Raw genomic sequence first — 23036 nt, 5'->3', positions numbered from 1 at the left:
TAAATCTAAAGCATTTGGAAATATTGTTCATATTGCGCGGTTTGAAATTGCTGCTCAGAGCCTTTTGCAATTCATAGCACTTATCATTGTTGTTGTTGCTGAAGTTGTTTTTGGTGTATGTGTATATTTTTTCAGGGAAATGTTTTTAAAATATGTATTTGCTTTTTTATTCTACTTACTATGAAGAAGTTTCTGTTGATTGGTTTGTTTGTTTTTCAGGGGTTAAATAAATGTTGATCAAAAGAGACACTTATCTGGTTTTGCATATAACTTATAACTTAATAGTAAGAGGTTGGATTTAAATTTGTTGCTGATTTCACTATGTAAATTCTTCAAATTCTTTCAATATTTTTTTTTTCATATTATATTTTCACTAATGTTTACATTGTATATCTGTATGTGTGTATTTGTGGCGCATGCTGCGTACAATAGTCAAATATTACACGGAACCTTTATCCCGCTAACCCGAGTTGCACCCAGAGGAGTGTTTCGTTGACGGACTGTCAGATGACATAATGGTAAACACAGTAAGGTGAGTCAAGAATTATGTGATATAGCTTGTGCAGGGCACCAGTTCCTCCATCTGAAAACACCAGTAAAGCACTAGCGCCATGCGATGGTGCACATTTGAAAAAGTGAGCCGTTTTATCTCGTTTTTAAATGACATTGATCAAGGATGGAGAGAGGCTAGCGTTAGCTGGGAGCTAACTAGCCCCGGCTCACATCACTTTAGCTGGGGATGAGCACGGGCCTTTTTCAGTCAGCTTTAGGAGTGTTCCATCGACTTTCTGCATACATTTATTTCGAAAGAATTTAGACGATGAACTAGACGCGTTAGGGGAGCTGACATGGGCAGCAAATTCATGTAAGTGTCGGAATGTCTAACTGTGGCTTCACCTTTGTCAGTGTTTCCAGCTGAGTGATGCTGACTGTGTGTTTGTGAACTGAAGTGCACAGGGCTGAGGCTGATAGTTTTTTTTATCTGTACCTGCTATCCCAGTTAAATGTCAGCATAATTATTGTCGAAAGCTGCTTAAAACGAGGAGCTAATATCCTTATAGATGTGATGCATTCAAGCATCTATGAAATGCTTTGCGTTTTTTTAATTAAAAAGTTAAATATGCTGGTGTGTTCAAGTCCGTTGGTCTAACTTATGGATATGGGAGTTCTATATATATACTACATATATATTACATATATATGTAGTATATATGTATTACAATATATCTCAGCAATAAAGTTATTATTGCTAATATATATTGTAATATATCTATATCACTAAAGCACTTCTGGATGGATGCAAACTGCATTTCGTTGCCCTGTACCTGTACCTGTGCATGTGCAATGACAATAAAGTTGAATTCTATTCTATTCTATTCTAAAGCAGTCATTCACACAGTACTCATGTTTTTGTGTAATTGGATCCCTAGGTTGGTTCTACAGTTGTGAATGTTTAAATCTGCAGCCTCAATCGAAATAAAAGCTCAGTATAACATTAAAGATGTTGTGACAAAAGTGAGCCCAGTGGAACCTGATGTGCACCTCATCTCTGGCAGATATGAAAATGTAACCGCTTGCCACTTTAAAAAAGTACGATTTTCATTTTTGTTTCTGTGCAAACGGCTTTGCACACTCATGGCTGTTTCTCCGTCAGGTTCATGATGTTTTCATCTGGAAACGATCCAGCTGTCTTAAAGGAGGTGCCACAGAGAGTGCTTTTTCCACACTCTGCAGTGTAACATATCCCAAACCGCCTCAGCTGGGTTGAGGTCAGGTGATTGTTGATGTGAGGCCATGTACTGCAGCACTCCATCAGTTTGCATCTCGGTGAGACAACTCTTACAGAGCCTGGAGGTGTGTTTTTAGATTTTTATCCTCCCGTAAAGCAGATGGTGTTCCCCCAACTGAACTCGAACCTGAAGGGATGTTGGATCACTGAAGAATTATGTTACTCTGCTAGTTAGAATTCATCATACATCTCCAACAGTGTCACTACCAAAGTCCGTCCACCATTAAAGAAAGGTTGGTTTTTACTTTTTGCTTTCTTGGCATTGTACTGAGCTGATTGTAGGGCTATGTCAGCATGTGTGAGTCAACAGGAGTTCAGTGGGAAGCTCGATGAGTAATCAACCTTGATGACGATGCAGTATTAGCTCACAGCTATATCTGCAAGCAGATGATGTCATGGTAAATATGTTCATAAGAGATGATACATAGATGATCCAATTAAATGGATTACAAGGTGGTCAGTGCTCGCTAGATGTACACAGCAGTGAATTCTTGGTGCAATCCAACTTCGATCATTAAATTCTATCTATCCATTTTTTGTTGTTGTTGTTTTTTTATAGCTTTTTTTCTTTCAAAAACACAACCTAAACAGATTGTCATAGCATTTGCTATGGGTAGTTCTTTATTTACTGTGCTTGGGTTTGCTTGAATCAACTGGGTGTTGTGTTTGTGGCGTTTCAAACGTTGCAGAGAGCCCTCTGATGGACAAAATAGGCAAAGCCAACACTTGTAGGATGGAGGAAGGATGTTTCTCCCATTTCTTTTTAAATTGTTACTTATTTGCAGTTATAAATGCCAACACTGATAAATCAGCAAATAGCTAATATTGCCCCACCAATAAATCAGTGAGACTCATATTTCGAGCGTCTCTGATTAGATTTTTGACCACCTTTTTCTTCCAGTGAAATTGTTCACTGAAAGTTGGTTAACTGTGTTCACTTTGCCACCCATAGTCTTAAAATTATGATGATTTCAAATGTGTTGGAGAATTGGTTTAGAGCGACTACACGTTTTATTACAAATATGAATGTTTGATCCCAGTGTGTTTATCACTGCATCGCAAGGGATATTAATATACGGTGATTTTGACATTACCTCACCTAAAGGCAAAATGTCATCAACTTATTAATGTAGTTTTTTAAAGCATTTTCTCTTTCTTGTGAAAAAACTTTTAAGTCAGATTAGATAGTTAATAATAATTTTTAAAAGTAATCAAGAAAATCCAGGGCTCAGTCATTTCTGTGTAATGTAGTGTTTACCAGCAGCAAATGTTCTAGGACTTTGTGATAGTCAACTGTATAGTCTCGCTTACATGTGCTACATATAATAAATCTTACGTAAAAATGCAAAGCTAAGAAAATCCCTGACATTTTCCCTCCCATGATAATGTTCTGGGTTTTTTTTTATTTTCAACAAATTATCACCGGCAAATTGCTCCATGAAAATGAGTTTCAATGATGCAATGGCCATTAAATAATTCATAAGTGGACAAAAGTAAAAGAGGCTGAGCTGTGGAGGAGGGGAAAATCAATGAGAGTGAGAGAGCACAAACGAGAAAGAAAGAAGTGTGTATATATGGAGAGAGAGGGAGCGAGAGACAGAGGAGTGGAGACAATCAGAAGAGACAGGCAGTCAAGCAGATGGATGGGAACCCCACCCAGGCCTGTTTCCTCTCTGTCCGCTCAGTCCAGAGATAATCTGCTGAGGAGGAAGTCAAGTATTCTTCCAGTACGAGGAATGATGATTGTTTCTGTTTGCTGAGACGGAATCTGAAGTTGGTTTTTTTTTTTGGTCTAAGTGTGATGAAGATCCTGTAGGTGGGTAGGTGGTTTGATGTTTAAACTTTAACTAGATGCTTTATTACCCTCTTTCATAATTTTAGTCTTGACAGAGACTCTATTTAAATTTCACAAAAGCACCTGGAATGAGCAGCAAGTTTTCTTACTGTCAGCTGTCTTTCCAGTCTTTGTGCTTATTTTGCATACTTCCTCTTTTACAAGTTCCTCTTTCTTTCTTCCCTTCTGTTACAGTCAAGCCACAAACACCATCCAGCTGATGCCCCAGCCGTCACCCGATTGGCCGGAAGAGTGTAAATCAGCTGATGTATGATTTTGACTCTAGTCCCTCAGCAATTGAGACAAAGGAGAAGGACTTTGCTGCTTTTTGCTCCCAAATGTGAGTGTATCTGGCTGCGTAAGGTAGTTTGCCACCCAGATTGGATTGGAAAGTCCCAGCTCCTGCCAGTCTTGGCATGAAACTGCAGTAGCTCCCCGGAGAATATACTGACTCACCTAGCAGAGCTAGTGGAGCATCATTAAAAAATAGAAGACTGTAGCCTGGATGAGGGTACTGTCTTCATGCAGAGGGCAGATCGCAGCTTAAGGCAGCAGTTTTTGAAGTTTGTGAACTGCTTGGGATTTGTTTTGTTACTAGCTTGTCAGCATACCTAAAACACCTGCGTTTGTCCAACTGACAGCTGATTTTTGTTTATTGGCCATGCAGATTCTGCTAACAGGGATTTTAAACCCTTTTTGGATAGCTGTCTAGTTGTAAGATTTCCAGCTCAGGGAAAGCCTGTCCTGGTACAGCCATGGAGGGTCTTGAGCAGCTGGACATGGTGGGTGATATCAGCCCAGCTTTGGAGGCCACAGAGGATTTCATCCATTGTATGGATAGGATACAAGGCCAAGGTACAAGCCAGGCTCAAACAGGGAACCTTCAGTCTGCCAGACAGTCGAAGCAGCTGCAGGAGGTATCTAATGCAGCGCTGGGCAAGCTGAGCTCCAGTGGCGTGTGGAACCTGCTAGCTGGAGAGCAGCCGGAGGTGGGGCCTCTAGGCCTAGCTTGGGCCGATAACGTCAGTGTTTTGGGGCTAGGAGTGGGTTTGAGGCACGGCAAGAGAAGCCGAGCGCGTTCCACCAATGACTTGGCTGCCCATACCAACGAGTGTACCAACAACACCACCAACTCCTCATCTAACTCTGCGTTTAAGAAGGGACACAGCCGGTCCAGGTCAGATGTCCACTACCGTCCGTCTGCCTGCACCGACAATGGTCTGCCCACAGTGGACTGCAACACCCTGAAGAACATGATCCTCAACCACCAGCAGGAGGGTGAGTTCATGTTCACACTGTGGATAATATAATATATATGCTAATGTGAACAGCTTAGTCCAGCTCCATGGCAGAGCTGAAAAGGTGAGTCACTGCTCATAAGTTAATATACAGTTAATTGACAGAATGGATTTTGAACAGCAATTTAAAAAAATATTTGCTACATATTACATAAAATAATAATAATGGATTGGATTTTATATAGCGCTTTACAATGCCACTATTTATTCACTCTCACATTCACACACTGGTGGAGGCAGCTAAAGTTGTAGCCACAGCTGCCCTGGGGCAGACTGACAGAAGCGAGGCTGCCATAACGCACCATCGGCCCCTCTGGCTGGGTGGTAGGGTAAAGTGTCTTGCCCAAGGACACAACGACCAGGACAGAGAGCCCGGGGAAAGAATCCAGGAAAAGGTCACCAACATGTAGCCACACATCTGAAAGCATATTGATTTGCTCTCCTGATATTTAGATTGTAGTATTGATATTTTAACCTTTGCCTTATGTAAAAATATGTAGCAAATATTTTTGTTAATATTTGCAAAAATATTTGCAAAGTTTACTTGTTAATATTATAACAAGTCAACTTTTTAAATGTGTCTTTCATGTGCAAATTAAGTTTATTTATAATCTGGTACATGTTGATATGCATGATCTGATATCATGATTGTTCAGGGGTTGGTGCTTTCTTTAACTATGTGGTGGATTAGTGGAAAAGTTACAGGTGAACCCAAATTTTAAACTGTAGTTCTACAGTTCAGTGTGACGTACTTGTACATGAAAAGTGTTGGAGCCAACAGGTATATGCTTTCCTATTAAATCACCAGTAGTTTTTACATCACCAACCAATGTAAGATTTATGCCACAGCTGACCTAAAATAACTAAAATATAATATAAAATATGATTAGTGTTATCCATCCATGAATTTTTAAACGTACTGTTTAAAAAAAAAAAATTAGAAAAAAGTAGTAAAATACATTTTTATTTTTGGATTAAGATGCCAAATTACAGTTATTTACTAGCATTCCTAAACAGAAATTCCACTGTGATGGTTCAATAATTTTTAGTTTTAAACAACTTTTTTGACAGATTTCTAAATACATGTTTTCTTGTTTTTATGAAACCTAATAAATTTGATACGCAAAGTTATTTATTTAGCTTCATGTGTTACCAAGGTCACAGATTTTCAAAAGCATTTTTCCTACGGTGGATATAACTTAACCATGTCTTTAGAATCAAGAATACGTTTTGACACAGACTTGAGACCGTATTCATCAAGAGTAAACATGGACACAAGTTGGAAGAGCATTAGGAGTTGTGCAGAATAACAAGGACATTCTTTCTGGAAAGACTATAGTTCAGATTTCTAAATGTACATTTTACTGATTTTCAGCGGCATAAATAAATAGATCCGCCTTTACTGTGTTGAGGAGATCATCTGAAAAGTCATACCATCACTTACATCGAGAAATTAACTTCATGCTATTGAGTCAAGCTGACGTAAGTGAGGAGATGTGTAGCTGTAAGTGAAAACGTTACAAACACTCTTGCCTAATACAGTGTTGACCCTTTGCATGCCTCGCCCTGCTGAGGAGTAGCTTCTAAACCACCTCGTGTCAGAGAGGTTAGCAGAAATGATAAAGTTGTGAGTTGAAACTGTCGCAGGTACCTGAAAACCCAGCTTTCGTTATTTATCTGTGCCTGTGCCACTCGCCATGAAACTCGAGCTGTCAGATTCTCTGACCCAGACGTCTGCCCATAATTGTTACGAGGTAATCAATATTATTCACTTCAGTCAGTGGTTACACCGTTTTTCTCATCTGTATATGTTTTCTAATTTGAGTTAACTGACCCTTTAATCAGATTGAATTTGCCTAATTGGGCGTTTGTGGCATGGAGAGTTGCTTTGACTCATTGAAGATGATGTCATGGCCTCTGGTGACCAACTCATTGAACCTGCCAGAAATATGCACACCTCCTCCTCCTCTGCTCCTATCGACCGTCCATTCACTGAAAAGCTTTCTCAGCCTTTGAGAGGCTTTGGGAGGACAGAAGTCCTGCACTATTTGTGCTGCGGATCGGGGCGTGTGCTGTACTTAGGCTGAAGCATCCTCAGAGAAAGCAATAATGACAGAAGATGATGATAACTTGAAATGACACAGCTGTGCTATGACAGTCCTTACTCAGGCAGAGAGCCCAACACACACACACACACACACACACACACACACACACACACACACACACACACACACACACACACACACACACACACACAGCATTTGTTTGTGTGTTTTGGCTATCTAAAGGACTAAGGAGATCCTAAGGGATCCTGAGGGATAATAGCCTGTAATCCTGTCAGCAAATGGACTCAAATGAGGCAAGAGAAGAGGCAACCCAATTACCCAGCCCCTGATACTGGCAGGATTATTTAGTATTAGCATATGTGTGAAAAGACATCAGGCTATTTAGTTTGGCTCGATGTGTATTGAAAAGAGAGGAGGAGGAAAAGGACGGTAATAAGCACAAGGCACAGTGATTTAGCTCGCCTTGCTATGTGTCTTCATTCACATTAAAAAAGAAAAGTAGCCTGTTGGCTTTTCCATTAGTGACAGCTGGGGATGTTTAGGTGCTAAATGGATATGATTATCGCCTTTTTATGTACACAATATACATGCATATGTAACCACATAGGCTTTGCTTCTATTTAAGTTCTATTGTGTTTAACTAGAAAAGCTGCATTGATTTAAAAAAACAAACAAAAAAAACCAAACAAACATTGGCAATAGGTGTATTTTTTATGCTGTATGCTTTTTAAAATAATAAACACATTCCTACTAAGTCACCAATATTTAACAGGAAATGCAGCAGTAATAGTAAAAAAAACAACCACGCAAAAGAGCTTTAGAAATGGGTAAGACCTTGAGTTACCCCGGCCTGTACACCTAACATGTCAGGGGTACTTAAGGTTGCTTACGGTGCAGCATGCCTAGGCCGCTGGGAGTGTTTCTTCTTCACTCACCTCTTTTCACTAACTCTGTGTTAATACGTTGCTCTGCATTTAATCATTAGTTATTATTCATCCCTGGCTCTCTTGCACAGCATGTCTTTGTCCTGACTTTCGCCCCTCTTCCTATTAAAAGGGAGTTTTTCTTTCCCACTGTTGCCAATTGCTTGCTCATATGGGGTCATCTAATTGTTGGGGTTTTCTCTCTAACAGCGTCTTAAACTTAGAATATAAGATACATATGTGAGGTGACTGTTGTTGTCATTTGGTGCTAAATAAATAAAACTGAACTTTCCCTGTTTATGGCAGCTTACTATGAGTGCACTTCTATATACACACACAAACAGTGGAGCTGACAGGACACAAGCACTGAAACAACAGAGACTGTATTGTCTTAGGAGCCCCTTTTGGTTGTGTTAGTTTCTTTGGAAACGGGTCAAAGACTGTTGAAAAAATGCAAAGAGAATCTATCGGTGTAAAATGCATGAAATACCGTCAAGATGCTGAATATTTGCTATCGGATTCCTCCATGCTATGTTGACTCTCCCCCCTAGCAGCCTGTGCAGTGCTTCTGACGTGTGGCATTGTAAAAACAGATCAACATAGAACTGAGTAAATAGACTGGCTGATTGTTGCTGATACCTGATCCAGCTTTTAGAGTCAACCCTGGACTGTTGTCCGTTATCTGTTATTATGGATTGGTGCATCTCTAGTGGTAACTCATTGGCACAAACAAATGATTCACACTCAAATGTCTGCACAAAGTCATGGCAGGACTTGTGACATGCTAGGTTTACCCTGCAGAGTTTGCAGCAGACCTCATTTTTGTTTGTTTTTTTAATTCTTTCTACTTTAAGGACTATTAGAGTACTGAGAAATTATGACAATCCCTACAGATTACAAGATTGGCCATTTGAGCCACAGCCTTTGGATTCCTACTTGTGTTTACTTTTAGTTGGGCCTTCTGCTGACTGTGTACATTCATGCTTTCTGTGTTTCAGTTCCTGTTATAAATGTCAATTAGTTTTGACACACGAGTGAAATTCTGCCCTTTCTCAATCTAGGGAGTTTGAACTTGAACGTCCAAGAAAAGCGTTAAATCCAGGTTAAAGGAAGAGGCTAACGATAGCTGAAGTGCTCTCCAGGCTAGTACTGGCTCAATGAGGATAAGCTCTATGATCTAGAAAATAGGTCAAGGGTATACCTTTGTACATTTGTAGGATAGGTCTTCACTTATAGCCGGAAACTTGGAAACAGCACGTAGTTTTAAGCAGGAGTTTGTACCTCGATGAACATAAAGGCAGTAGTGTTACTTAACAACAGAGTGAAATGTTAATTATGGTTGAAGGCTTGAATGTGTACGCTAGACTATTATTGTGTGTGATGTCAAAACCCACCAGGTAGAGATGAAGGCTAATTGAACAGAGCAGCTTTCCTCACCACAATGCCTAATTCTCATCTCGAGCCTCCCAAGCGTGAAGACTGCCAATCAGCCAGACCTGATTTCATTTGCATATTCATTTGTTCCCTTAGTAAAAAAGGTTTGTTAACATGCAAAGTCAGAGACCTAGAGTGACACTGTCAGCTGCTGTTTTGATAAGATTGATGAGGCACTGGACTTGCCACCCTTAAGTTAACAGGGGCTCTAAGAGAATTAGCTTTTTTCAACCAAAATGCAGTATGCACCAATTAGACTGCTTGTGGCGGGGGTTAGCAATTAAATCAATTTGTCAGATTGATTTAGAAAACTTGTCTTTCACACTTTACCGAGTTAAAGTGTGTCAGGTCAAAAAGCACGAGTACATCAATGTTTAAATTGAGTTTTCAGCATGTTCCACTTGGAAAATAGTCAGTTTTAACGTGTGTAAGTAACCATTGTTGCAGGAGTGTAATTAATTTTGATGTGAAGCAGGTCCCGACCACATCTTAATGGATAAGGACAAGAAGTACTTTCTATGCAAATGTAACCAAGGTAAATGGACTGGTTTTCATATAGCACTTTTGTATTCCACTTGAGCACTCAAAATACTTTATACAACATGACTTATTCACACAAGCACTTTTTCTACATTTATCCTGCAATGAACGCATTGGGAGCAACTCGGAGTTCAGTATCTTGCCCAATCACACTTTGACATGCAGACTGGAGCACCCAGGGATTAAACCACGAACCTTCTAATTAGTGGATAACCTGCTTCAGTTCCTGAGGCACAGCCAGTATGGATTTTGTAATAATATATCAAATAATCACAGGTGCAGTATAAAATCATTGTTTTTTCAGTCCTCAATCTTTTCTGCCTCATTGAAAGTTCACCTCTTTGTCACCAGTTTCGGTATAGCAAGTGGTTCTTTCTGTTCCTCTTTTAGTGGAGGACAAGTGGGTGTAGGTTTAAAAAAACTAAATATATATGCTTTTTTTTCACCTTGATGTTGGCTTCTTTTAATGATGTGAAAGGATTGGAGTTTGTTTTTATAGTGTAGATGCCAGTTTGCAGCACTTTGCTTAAAGTCTAGTTTAGTTTTAACACTGGGTTATAAACAGTTAGAGAAATGAAATTGGATATAAGGGCAAAGTCTGGACAAGAACATTATTGTCACTACAGCGCTCCATATATCTGCTGTAAGTCCCTACAATTGTGGTCAAGTGCATTTTCCAAGCAGATGTTGTGGTCACTGAAATCTGCCTTAATCTGAACCCTCCTTAATCAATGAGAAAGTTAACGATAATCACAGGGCAAGACTGAAAGAGAAAAAAGAGAAAAGGAAAACGAGTGTGAAACCAACTTTCTGAGGAACAGACAGTGGATTATCTGAGAGAAAATGTGGGCTCCAGCCTTCAGATTAGGAAACTGGGGCAGACTGCCCACTGGCCTCTTTAACAATACTGTTTCTTCCTGCCTTCGTTACAAGAAACGTTTCCAGAGGAGCACCCGTGGATAGCTATCTCTGACCAAAATACAAAAGCTCAGGTCTGAGCAGTCAGGCTATGATAAGCGACCTCCTTCAGGAAACTGACCGGCCCTGATTATATGTCCGGTGGTCAATTAGACTTGTAACAAATGTGGCAGGAAAAAGCTGCATAAGCAAGTCAAGGTAGGAGGTAGGTCATTGGCTTGGAATTAGGCTTGGAGTTTTCTTGTCTCTTTAAGTGCTTTGAAGACTCCCGGGTCTTTTATCAGTATGAGTTCACACTATAGATGCTGTCCATAAAAGGAAAACACCACAAAGAATTGTCTTGATGCATTCTCAATCATCCAGGAAAGTAAATCTCCAAAAAGTTGATTCTGTTCATCTGGACGTAGCGTTTCACCATCCCCACTGACACAGCGGCCAGGGAGGCAGAAGAACGGCACATCAAGAAGGCCCTGAGTAAATGTGGTTATCCCAGCTGGACTTTTGTCAAAGTTGGAAAGACACCTAAAGAAAGCTCCAGCCAATCCAGGAGAGAAGGACAACCGCTGCCCAAGCGAAAACCTGTAGTGATCCCATATGTGTCAGGAGTATCGGAGCAGCTGAGACGCATTTTTTCTAAACACCGGGTCTCTGTGGCTTTTAAACCCCAAAACACGCTGCGCCAAAAACTGGTCCACCCCAAGGATCGGGTCCCCTGACACAAACAGAGTAATGTTGTGTACGCTGTTAAGTGGCAGGAGGATTGCCAGGATTTATACATTGGGGAAACCAAACAACCTCTGGCAAAGCGGATGGCACAACACAGAAGAGCTACCTCGTCAGGCCAGGGCCCTATTTCAGGAAGCCGGTTTAGAAAACTCAGAGTGAAAAACGATGCTCAGGGTTGAGTAACCCCAAACTGTCCAACTCGGAATATTCGGTTTCAGAAAGGCTGATAACAATTAGTTCAATCAACGCGGAGTTGCTTTAACTCCAAGTTAAGCGCGCGCATGAGGATACATAAAGCCCTGATTAGTGGAGCACAGATTAAGCGAGTCACCATGGAGACGGAGGGAAAGAAGGCGCGGTCAATGTATTTTACACCGCTGCCGATAACATGCAAATTTTGCGGAAAAAAAGTAACACAGCCTCAGCTGCAAAAGAAAGGGAGCATGCATGGCAAAACATAGCCGACAGAGTCAATGCGTGAGTATTAATTTAAACGTTGATCTAGGGATTTCCACCCATGTAACACGTTATTTTATTATATTTTATTTTATTTTTTATTTCATACATTTTATTTTGTGATGTGATGTGAGCGCAGGTGCAACCCAACAGGCCCCAAACGTTCCTGGCAGCAAGTAAAAATGAAATATAAAAATATAGTCCAAACAGGTAAGGTGTAATTGTATTATGAGCCATAGTGCTTGGTCTGTTTGTCCTATGTAAATCAATTGCAGTTAGAGGCTACATTAATTTCCCCTCTGTAAGCACTTATTGAAATTATCTGAGCACATTACAAGTACATATTTGCTTACTCTGTATGCTCAAATGTGACCCGTTATGGCCACTAGAAAAAAAGCGGAGGCCCGAAAAACAGGTGGGGGTCCTCCACCACCACCACTCACAGAGCCTGGCCACTTGGCTTCCACATTTGTGATAATGTTGGCAGCATCACATATGATCTTCACAGTGCAGAGAACACAAATTAGCATCCATTACTATAATGAAATGATTTGTTAGTTTGAAATGCTACAGGGAACTATGTACCTGTACATTAATGCTGTGGAAAGACTTCCTGTTCACATAGTCTCCTTCATTTACTGAAGGAGCAATGATTGGAATGTGAGTGCCATCTATACAGCCAATCACGCCTGGGAACCCTGAAAATAAATGTAAAATTTAAGTAGTAGTTCAAGTATCACCACATCATGAATTAAGTTTTGTTCATCCTGATACCTGCAATTTTGTGGAATCCCTCTTTGATAAATCTTGTGGGTCTATGACCGGGGAACACCACAAACGAGTACAGGAGACGTTTCAGTGCAACTGTAACATTCCTGACTGCCCGACAGACGGTAGCCTTGGAAACGTGCTCAGCGTCACCAATATTATACAGAAAGCTCCCGTTTGCAAAAAACGAAGTGCAATACAAATAATATGTACAGAACTGAGAGAATGTCCGCGATGTGTCACATGAGTAATATTAGGCCTGAGGATGTTATTCAAATGAATTATAGATTGTGCTGAAAAACGGTAACATTCACACAGGAAATCATCAGGAAATGATAAAATGTCCAAACGCGCTCTAATCACTCTCTCCCGGCGGAGAGCTCTGCGGAGAATTTGGGCTTCAACATCTACTGGCTCTTCAAGGAAGGGACACGCCATGTCTGACACTTCCTACAGTCAGGTTTCCGACACAGAGGCGGAGAAAGTCAGGGTTAGTTGAAGTAAACCTGCTAGGGGGCAGGTTAGCTTCACGGAGTGTGTCGTCATAGTAACTCACTGAGGATTAATCTAAACTCGCTTTGTGAAACCGAAAACCCAGAGTTTTCGTTAACTCAGGGTATACTTACTCAGAGTTTGCACTAAACCGGCTTCCTGAAATAGGGCCCAGGACTCTGCAGTCTATTTACACCTACAGGCCAGTGGACACTCTTTCAATGATGAGGATGTACACATCCTGGACAGGGAGGAACGCTGGTTTGAGCGCGGAGTCAAGGAGGCCATTTACGTGAAAAGGAAAAGACCATCTCTGAGTCGAGGAGGGGGCCTAAGGGTACATCTGTCACCATCTTACAATGCTGTGATTGCAGCCATTCCCCAACTCTCTGTGAATGGTACTCATGACCATTGATCAGTGGTCTTTGATCAGGGGGTTTTGGTCAGTGGTTGTTGATCAATGGTCATGAGAATTTGCATAATTAAGATTAAGGAACTGACCTCCCAGTCCATTGTTCCTTTAGTGGGCTGGTTTCAGTCATTGCAAATGTACTGTTTATAAGATTGAAACCTGCAGTCAGCTGAGACTGAAGAAGTCACTTGGATGAGTGATGAAATGTTTCTCCCACAAAACGCTACATCCAGATGAACAGAATCAACTTTTTGGAGAACCACAAAGAATCCACTTTCAGTATCTCTCCCAACCTTTAGTCTTTAAAGTGTGCATGTAGCTGACTTCATAGCAGTTACAGTGGACTCAATTGCCTCCTCTGGCGTCGATCCATATGTTCCCGCCACTCACTTTCTCAACAGCACGCCTCAACACATTATTTCTGTGATCACCTTGTCATGCTGTGTTAGAGATAGCATTGTTGAGCTCTGTTTTATTAATTAGTCCTAAACATGATCAAATGTCAGTGGTAAAAGATTATCAAATGGTATTGAAACACACATTACAGAATTTTTTTTGCAAAACTTTATTGTAGTTTAAGTAGCTTATTGCATGAGATGTTTCCCATGTAAATAATTTTCACTTGACTGGTTTTAACCAGTGTCGAATTGGGTAGTTAAAAAGTAACTAAGGAACATAAAGTGAACATAAAAGAAAATATTAGAAACTAAATTACTAATCTTGAAGTAGGGCATGAAAAATGTTAAGTTTTTATGTGCATGAAAGGCTAAACTTGAACCATGCAAACAATACTGCTGCCAACACCCACAAAAGGAACTCTTGACAGCCAGATGTTAAGTATAGAGGTTGATGTTTACTTCTTAAAGTCACATGCCTCAGATGGTGAGGGGATTGTTAAAAACATACATTTTTGATCCCCATTTAAAACTTGGATGGTTATGGTTGTAAATTGCCAACGGAAAGGCCCTTGTTAAAACAACTGCTTGTTCTGAACATATATATTATTCATTTGTTTCATTTCTACCTTTTTCCCCTGCTCTTCTTCTGTGCCTGTCCAGCTGATAAAAGCAGCAGTAGCAGTGTGGTGAAGCAGTGTGAGATGGAGCAGCGTGAGGGGCCGCGAGGCCGCTGGACACCCTGCCATGTTGAGCTGACGCCTTGCGAGCTCCGCCTGTACGCTCTGGACAGCAGTGCCAACCGCCAGCTGGGCACTGCCTACTCACTGTCACACTGCCAGAGCGTCATCTCTCCAGCACCCTGCAGCCAGCCCGGCCAGATCACCCAGCCCGCAGACCAACGCACGATCCAGGCTGTCTTCTTCAACAGCACACGTCTTCAGCTGAGGACGGCCAGCCAATGGGAAGCCATGGAGTGGAGACGGCTGATTTGGGAGAAGGTGCAGGCAGCCAGACCCATGAGGCAGGAGAATCGTCAGCATAAAAGCGGACTAGAAAATCATCATGTCGTGAAGTTTCCTGCACCCATGTCACCTTCGTCTTCGCCTTCTGGGCTCGACACCAGGCCTGATGGCGAAAGCGACACCCCGACTTCAGCAGAGGCTTCGCTCTGTCTTCCACCTAATTCTGTTGTCCTGAGCAGACCCACCACCCTGCCTTTGTTCACGCAGTCGTGCCAGGACGTTCTCAGAGTCGGTCTACTGTACCAGCTGACGGATCAGAACAACTGGCGGGCTTTCACTTTTGTCCTCACCAGATCTGTTCTCCAGGCCTTCCCTACAGAAGGCCGTGGGTCTGTGTCCCAACCTGTTCTCCAGTACTCGCTGGCGTCCTGCATTGCTATTCATCATGATCATGAGTTAGAGAATGGAGAGCCATGGACGGGGAAAGGGGAATTTTTTCAGGCTGTTTTCCCAACTGAGGTACTCAAACTTCGTGCTGATGGTCACCTCAAGGCCCAGGAGTGGGTGGAGACCTTGCGGGAGGCAGTTAGAACACAGAGGCCTGCACAAGAAGGGACAGAACCAGGAGTAGGACCTCCTGGTCTCCAAGGGGTGCTATTGAGATCAAATCCATCCAGGGACAGGAGGCAAAGGGACGCACAGAGAGCAAAGCGACAGTCGGTCACCACCAGTTTCCTCAGTATTCTCACCTGTCTGGCTGTGGAGAAGGGGCTCACTGCTCAGAGCTTCAGGTGTGCAGGTGAGTGGTTTTTACAAACACAGACAAGTTGAAGAAAATTACCATCCTAAAGGCTGAGTTTTCTGTGTCTTAAAAGTGGCTCTTTATTTTACCTGGTTAAATCACTGTGGCATCTTAGGCTAAACACATAACCTGATCTGGAGCAGGTTATGTGCAGAGTTTTGGTGTTAAGTCATCTGCAAGTGCCACATTTTGACCATTTTTGTATTTACGGCATGTGTTTTAAGTATAAATTATTTTCTGGGGAACATATGAGCTAGCTCTTAAGCTGGATCATTAAATTTTTATTTCCTGTATTGTAATTAGAGGTGAAATCACCAAATTAATATACACTTTACTGTGATGATGCAAAGCACAGGAAAGTGTATATTAATTTGGTGATTAATATACACTGTTAGTTAATCACAACTGTTAGTTGTGATTTTGTGATTTTCTTTATTTTTCATTTCTTGTTTAATTAGGCTTTTTGCACATTTTCCTCTTCAGTCCCAACAACAATCTCTACAATTACAAGTAACTTTGCCTAATTGGCTCCCAAGACATTATTGTAGGTATACAGAAATATCTTCCCTTCACCCTTTCACCCCCATTGGCCTGCTTTCAGCCTTGTTCTTATTCACGGTCTGCTTGTTTAGTCTTCTCATCAACAAAGTGTGACTGATTATTGCAGTTCTCAGGAAACTCGACTGGACCCGGCTTTAATGTAAACAGAAGAGGCAAGAAAGGTACACGGTCAGCTGGGGCTCTTGAAGTTGAAAATGCATATGATGCCCACTGACCCAATATATGCTCATTAGAGAATAAAATGATATAATACAGGGACGTAAATAATTTTAAATGGCGCACTTATTACTGAATAAAATATGAACAGTGGGTCAGGTAGAAAAGGGCTTGTTACGTTATTTGCAGGACATTCATATGAAAAAGATCCATTAGGATGGCTCGAAAAACTTTTTGGTCTTGTTTTTGATTGTTTTGTATAAATAGTTTAACACTGTTGCAGATGTATGTTAGCACTGTCTTCTAGGTATCTGTATGGATGCCTATAAATGCACCTTATTATGCCAGCTGGTATTAGCTGATGGCTTCAAAACTACAAAATGCGATTTTTTTTTTTTTATTTATTTATTTTTTTTAAGTGGCTTAAAACTCCATGTTCATCATGTAGGCTGTGAGCTGCAGATGTCCGGCTCGGATTAACTGTAGCTATCTGCTGTGACCTTCATATAGCTACATGTTCATCATTCATTCTTATTTTTTCCCAAGCTGGTGTTCATAGTAATTTATTTTCTTTAGCTGCACTGTAGATGATGTCTTCTGTGATGATTCTAACTCTTCTGTCAGGATCACCGGATGTTTTTCAGTATTTAGCAGGAATGATTTTTCATTTCCAGGTCTATCGCAGCCTTCTTCTCCTTTATTGTTATTTTTTTTTTATCACTCTTCATACCAATTCATATAAATTGCATTTACTCACCCTAGGTGTAAAACATGGGCTCTTGCTCTCTCTCTTTCTTTCTGTCTCTTAGCAGGGCTTTGAATAATCACCGCTCACCTCCCTTTTTATTTGTAACAACTGGCTTATTAATGCAGAGCTGTTTGAAAAGCCAGCTGAAACAGGAACAAGGACAGAGGCCGTCTGGGGGCAACTGATGATAATTGGTAGGCTTAAAGCACCGGAGGAGAGGAAAAATGGATGAATGAATGAATGAATGAGAGGGAATAAAAGCAGCCTGGGGATGCTACAGTGGTCAGCCCTGATTGTAGTTGTTTGTTTGAAGGGTTTTTGGGTAGGACGGGACAGCTGGATACGTCCATTTTTCTATACAGAGCACACCTCTGCTCTCTCGATCCATTCACTTCCCTCCTGTCCTCCCTTTCTTTACTTTTCCGCTCACCAGTTCTTTCACACTCGTAGCCTTTCCCTCTTTTTGTCTCCCTTTTCTCCTGCTGTCACCGCCTCATTTATTTGACTGTATCCCTTCTTGGTCTCCTACAGTGTTAGAAGCCCTGAAGTCTTTTACAACCATTGAATTCAAGGCCTTGTTATAGAGGTCTTATGTCTTCTCACAGGTTTTTAGCTTTCATTTTCAAGATTTTCTTTTGTGGAAATTGGTCTTAAAATTTCCCTCTCGCACCATTAAAGTGGGAATCCTGATTTCTATGGATGTAAATGTTTTCAGTCTTCACTTATTTTTCTTCGTCTTCTTCTTCTTCTTCATCTTCTTCGTCTTCTTCCCTATACAGTCAATTATCGAAGTAGGTTTTGGGATGTTATACAGGTTTCAGTTTGACATTTTCTCTGTTAATACCATACCACCTTTATTTATAAGGCACTTTAAAATAAACCAGGGTTCACGCTAGAGCAGGGCAATATGACCAAAAGTATTTATCACGATATACATTTGAAAATTTGCGATAACGATATAACTGACGATATAATTGACACGAGACAAAATACTTTACAACTCCACAACTTTATTAGTGCAAAAAAAAAAAATCAATGTATTTTCACTTAAACAAGCAGCTGTTTTTTGCATTAAAGTTATATAAAATGTAACAGTGCAAATGCAAATTCCTTGCTGACAGTTTAACTAAAAGACATTTCCAGTGGAAATTGGCCGACATATCCTCAGCATAACCATGTAGAATATCCACAAAACTTAAAAAGAGGTTATACACACACAATACGGTAATATTATGTTGAAGCACAGTACGTATCACTCCGCGAGGCTCCGCCTACGATAGCTGTAATGCTCCGACAATCCATCAAGCGGTGCGGCTTCGTAGCTTAGCAAAGTCGTACTGAAACATTTGACAGATTTTCGAGCGCCGTGTACATAAAATCGTTTCGAGGTCAGTAAACACAACCAGAGTTCATACATAAGGCACACAGGATTATAAGGGGCTCTGTCGACTTTCAGAAAAATCAAAGGATTGATTTTAAGTGTGCCGTATTTTCCAAACAACACGGTAATAACGACGGCCCGCTAGCATGCTCTACCAAAAATGTGCTTTGTTGTGTATCTGACGGACGAAAGCTAAACCAGTTCCACACCACTGAAGTTGCAGCAAACCAGTTCTGGTTCATCCGTTTCATTCAACGATCCACTTTCGCCCTTCTTATTCTCCGTCGCCGCCATACTTTTTCCGCCAAGTGCGTATGAAAACAAAGGCACTGCGCATGCGCGTTTTACCCATATTCTATCGCAATATTTCATTTTCTTATCGTTGCCCAACATTATACCGGTATTACCGTGAACGGTATGATATGGCCCAGCCCTAGTTCACACAGTGCTGTACATATACAAATACCATAAACAGAAAATAAAATCAAACATGTTAAAAATAGAGAATTAGGAAAAAGTAGAGTCATTAAGAGATTTCAAAACAAATAAAATAACTTCAAAATTATCCTAAAATGTACAGGTGGAGTGAAATAAAATGGGGATAATGTACTCAGACTTTTTTGTGCCAGTTAAAAGACACTCTGCAGCATTTTGCACAACCTGCTGATGCCTAATGGACACATCACTAACACCCCAATAAAGTGCGTTACAGTAATCCAGCCTAGATGTAACAAAGGCATGGATTACCGTGTCAAAAAGCAGCCTTGATAAAATAGGTTTTATTTTGGCTAACTGCCTCAAATGAAAAAGGCTACATCTTACAACAGCCCTGACCTGGCTTTCAAGTTTAAGATCCGCATCAATTTTAACTCCCAGATTAGTAATGTTCTGTTGAACGTACTGCGCCAAAGAACCAGGATCCATAGTAGTGTCTCAGAAGTGTCACCGAAAATCCTCACTTCTGTTTTTTGCTCATCAAAGCCACCAGACCTTTATTTCACCAAGACATCTGAACAGGGAGTCTGCTGTTAAACCATTTATCTTTTTAAGAGGAAAATAAATCTGGGACTCATTGGCATAACAATGGAAAGAAATCCCATGTTTCCTGAAGATAGATCCAAGGGGGGCCTAAAACTGAACCCTGTGGACGCCACATTGAAGAGAAGCAGCAGAGGATAGAAAGTTACAAATCAACAAACGTTGGCGTGAGCTGGATAGATTTCCAACACTCTCCATCACCATCAAACTCCAAATAGTGGTATAGCTTTGAGAAGAAAGCTGCTCACTGCTCCAGCATACATCCAGCGAAGTTGTTCCCCTGGCACATGATCAGACGTCACCAAAGATCTTATACTCTGGGCCTCTTTTGTTTACATTTTAAGTTTGACTTGTTTTATTAGATATGACGCTGTCAAGGGAAAACAAGGAAAGCGATAAGACAATAACAAGGAACACAGTTCATCAGCTGGTGGTTTCAAGTGTGGGTCCTCATTATCAAGCTTCTTCCTGGCAGCGTCACTCTTTAACTCAAAACAGTATTTGTCCATTCATTCGTCCATCCATCTTCTGTCAAACATCCTGTTAGCAAGTTCTTCCTTTTCACTGTGGCTAAGCACTTGCTCATAGTATCTTCAGATGATACTTGTATATATGGATCAAAAGCAGACAACAATTGGATGCATGCATTTGCACTTTAGGTGCAAATAGAAAATTTATTTATTAATGAATCCAGCCATCCGCTGTGCAAATGTGCATCAAACCTCCATCTTTTCAAAAGACATTGACCTTTACATTTTTAGCTGAAAGTAGGTTTGGAGAATCGTTTAGCGTGCGACTACAAGACGGTAATAAGTACCTCATGCTCGGTATGCTACCTCAGCTTTCACTGTTTTCCCTTTGAACTTGTTTCAAGTCTTCTCTTTGCATATGCAGGCTGCTTCCTTACAAACATATCGAGTGAATCGTTGTTTAAAATGTAAAATATATTCAGCTAATTACATATGGGAACTGCTGCATTTTAGATTCCTTTTGAAGGAAATGGTTAGTGTTCGTTTGAAGGCTGTGACTCTCCATCACCCCATAACCCCTCGCCGCACACGCATGAGTGTGCAGACGCACACACACATTGTGCAGAGTGTGCTCTCAGGTTAGATGACCCCTGTTTTTGCGCTGGAGCACATTCTCAGGCCCCCACAGACCATGTGAATCTGTGGGACAGGGGGGCTTTGGGTGAAGTGGGAATCAGTAGATATGAGAGAAGTGAGGAAGTAGGAGGTGGGTTCACATCAAAAGACAAACAGTTTCTCTCTCTTGCGCTCTCTCTCTCACTCATACACGCACACACACACGCCATCTTACTCATAGTACTCTCCATTTGTCCACATTTTCATTGGAGTGTTTGGTTGGTGTGAATGGGACACATCAAAGCTCAGGCTTCTCTCGTCTTTTGAGTTTTAATTCACACATGTACATAACACACACACACACACACACACACACACTCACACACACACACACACACACACACACACACACACACACACGCACGGGTGTCCTGTCAGAGGTGTGGTTGTTTGAACCACTGGCGGGCAGATGAAAGCATGAGCCCCCTTTTTTCCCTGATGTCATCGCTCTCTCTCTCGCTCTCTCTGTATCTCTGTGTCTCTTCCTCTCTCTCTCTCTCTCTCTCTCACTGCTAGCAGGTCAAAGTGACCCTCTCTCACTACAGAGAGCCGCAGTACAATCGGTAGACCTTTGAGCTATGTTTGAATTCCCATTCATCTTTCCCTCTGTCTCTCATTCTCTGCATCCCAAAAAGACGCATAAAAGATCAGAGACGCGAATAAAACGAGGTTGTTGCTCTGCTGATAATGAAGGAAGTAGTTAGCAGCTGAAACTATTAATAGTTACTCTGGACATTTTTTTAAAAGTAGCCTTTGAGAGGATTACAGTATTTCTGCTATTGTGGAAAAGAAATAGGCTAAACAGCTGAGAAATGTAACGTCTAGCATAATATGCTTAATAATATTAGTAGTAGTAGCAGCAATGTTTTTCTCAGTCACTATTTTCCCTTTGCTAGCTTACCTGACAAGATGCTAGTGTAAGCTAACATCATATTACTTTGGGATGCATTTATTTCTTTTCTCAGTGTCAGGAACCACGAACATCTGTAATACAGTCATGTGAAGTTTTCATAGATTCTGTGCAGTCCTGTGAAAAACTATGTTCTTTCTGAAGAACCACGCTTAGCAGCAATAACTTTAAGTAATAGTTTTTTGTATGATCTTATCAGTCTCTCACATTATTGTGGAGGGACTTTTGAATTGCTTTTAGATTTGGTAATGCGCATGGGATCATTGGCCTCTTTGATGACCCAGTTTGGGCCAGGCTGTAGCTGTCAGGCAGATTACCTCACATCTGTCCAATGAGGTTTTTGTGATGCTATGCTTTGTTTGGTTTTTACCAAATATTGTGCTGTGCATTATGGTCAAACTTTGGTCTCATCTTTCCAAAGGGCATTGTTCCAGAAGTGGTTTGTTCAGATGTAACTTTGCAAGCCTAAGCGGTGCTGCCATGCTCTTCTTTTTTAGAGAGAAGAGGCTTCCTCCTGGCAACTCTTCCAAACAAGCCATACTTGTTTGGTCTTTTGGTCTTATTATGCTGTCATGAACTTTAACATACTAACTGAGGCCTGTAGAGTCTAAGATGTATCTGTTGGGTTTTCTTTCCAGTTTCTCTGAGCATTGCACGGTCTGAACATGGGGTGAATTTGCTTCTACTCCTGGGAAAATTGTGGGTTAACACACACTTGTATGCCTGAATGCCAAATCAGCAAACTAATAAAACCTCTGCTTTTATTAGAGGTGTGCATAATTTCTACTTCCATAGGAATTAAGTTGGTAAGTAAATGTAAATCATCAGCAACAGCCTTTTTCACATGATTTCACTTTCTTTTTCACATGATTATGATTTTTTCTTGTACCTTCAAATAATAAAATATAGAATATTTGCCAATGTCATTTTTTTTGTTTATTTTTAATAGACCTATAAGATAAATTCAGTATAAATGGGTGGTTGTGATGTTAAATGCATCTGAAACAATGGTATTTGTTGAACTTATAAAAGTTAGTGGATGCAACTCTGTTTCTGTGAGTATAGGATGTGCGGGGTGGGTCGGAGGGGGCCACTAATTGGCTACACCCCTGCTATGAGCCCAGACTGTTGTCTCGCAATTTCCTATTTTGTTCAACAGCACCTATAAATGGATTAAATTTGTAATAATACAAGAGACGAAAGATGCAAATCCCCATGCTAGAGAGGCTAATTAAAACCTCAAATCAATATGAATTTTATTTTTTACTAAGTAATC

General features: G+C 40.9%; 1 protein-coding gene across 8 annotated transcripts in view; it reads left to right on the top strand.

Moving 5' to 3' along the window:
• Window positions 1-437: 437 nt before the first annotated feature.
• The window catches only part of plekhm3 (pleckstrin homology domain containing, family M, member 3), a 51281-nt gene continuing 28682 nt past the window's right edge, over window positions 438-23036 (top strand). Inside the window, exons 1-4 of one of the 8 annotated variants that reach the window (XM_040034832.1) lie at window positions 438-532; window positions 1655-1827; window positions 3819-4901; window positions 14718-15818. In XM_040034832.1, the coding sequence (XP_039890766.1) occupies window positions 4379-4901; window positions 14718-15818 (1624 nt within the window). In that variant the 5' untranslated portion in view covers window positions 438-532; window positions 1655-1827; window positions 3819-4378. The other 7 variants (XM_040034838.1, XM_040034835.1, XM_040034834.1 and 4 more) reach the window with 7 other exon arrangements.

Source organism: Simochromis diagramma, unplaced genomic scaffold (genome assembly GCF_900408965.1).
Source record: "Simochromis diagramma unplaced genomic scaffold, fSimDia1.1 OVJJ01000091.1, whole genome shotgun sequence".
Taxonomy (NCBI): Eukaryota; Metazoa; Chordata; class Actinopteri; order Cichliformes; family Cichlidae; genus Simochromis; species Simochromis diagramma.
This window is presented reverse-complemented; position numbering and strand designations above follow the sequence as displayed.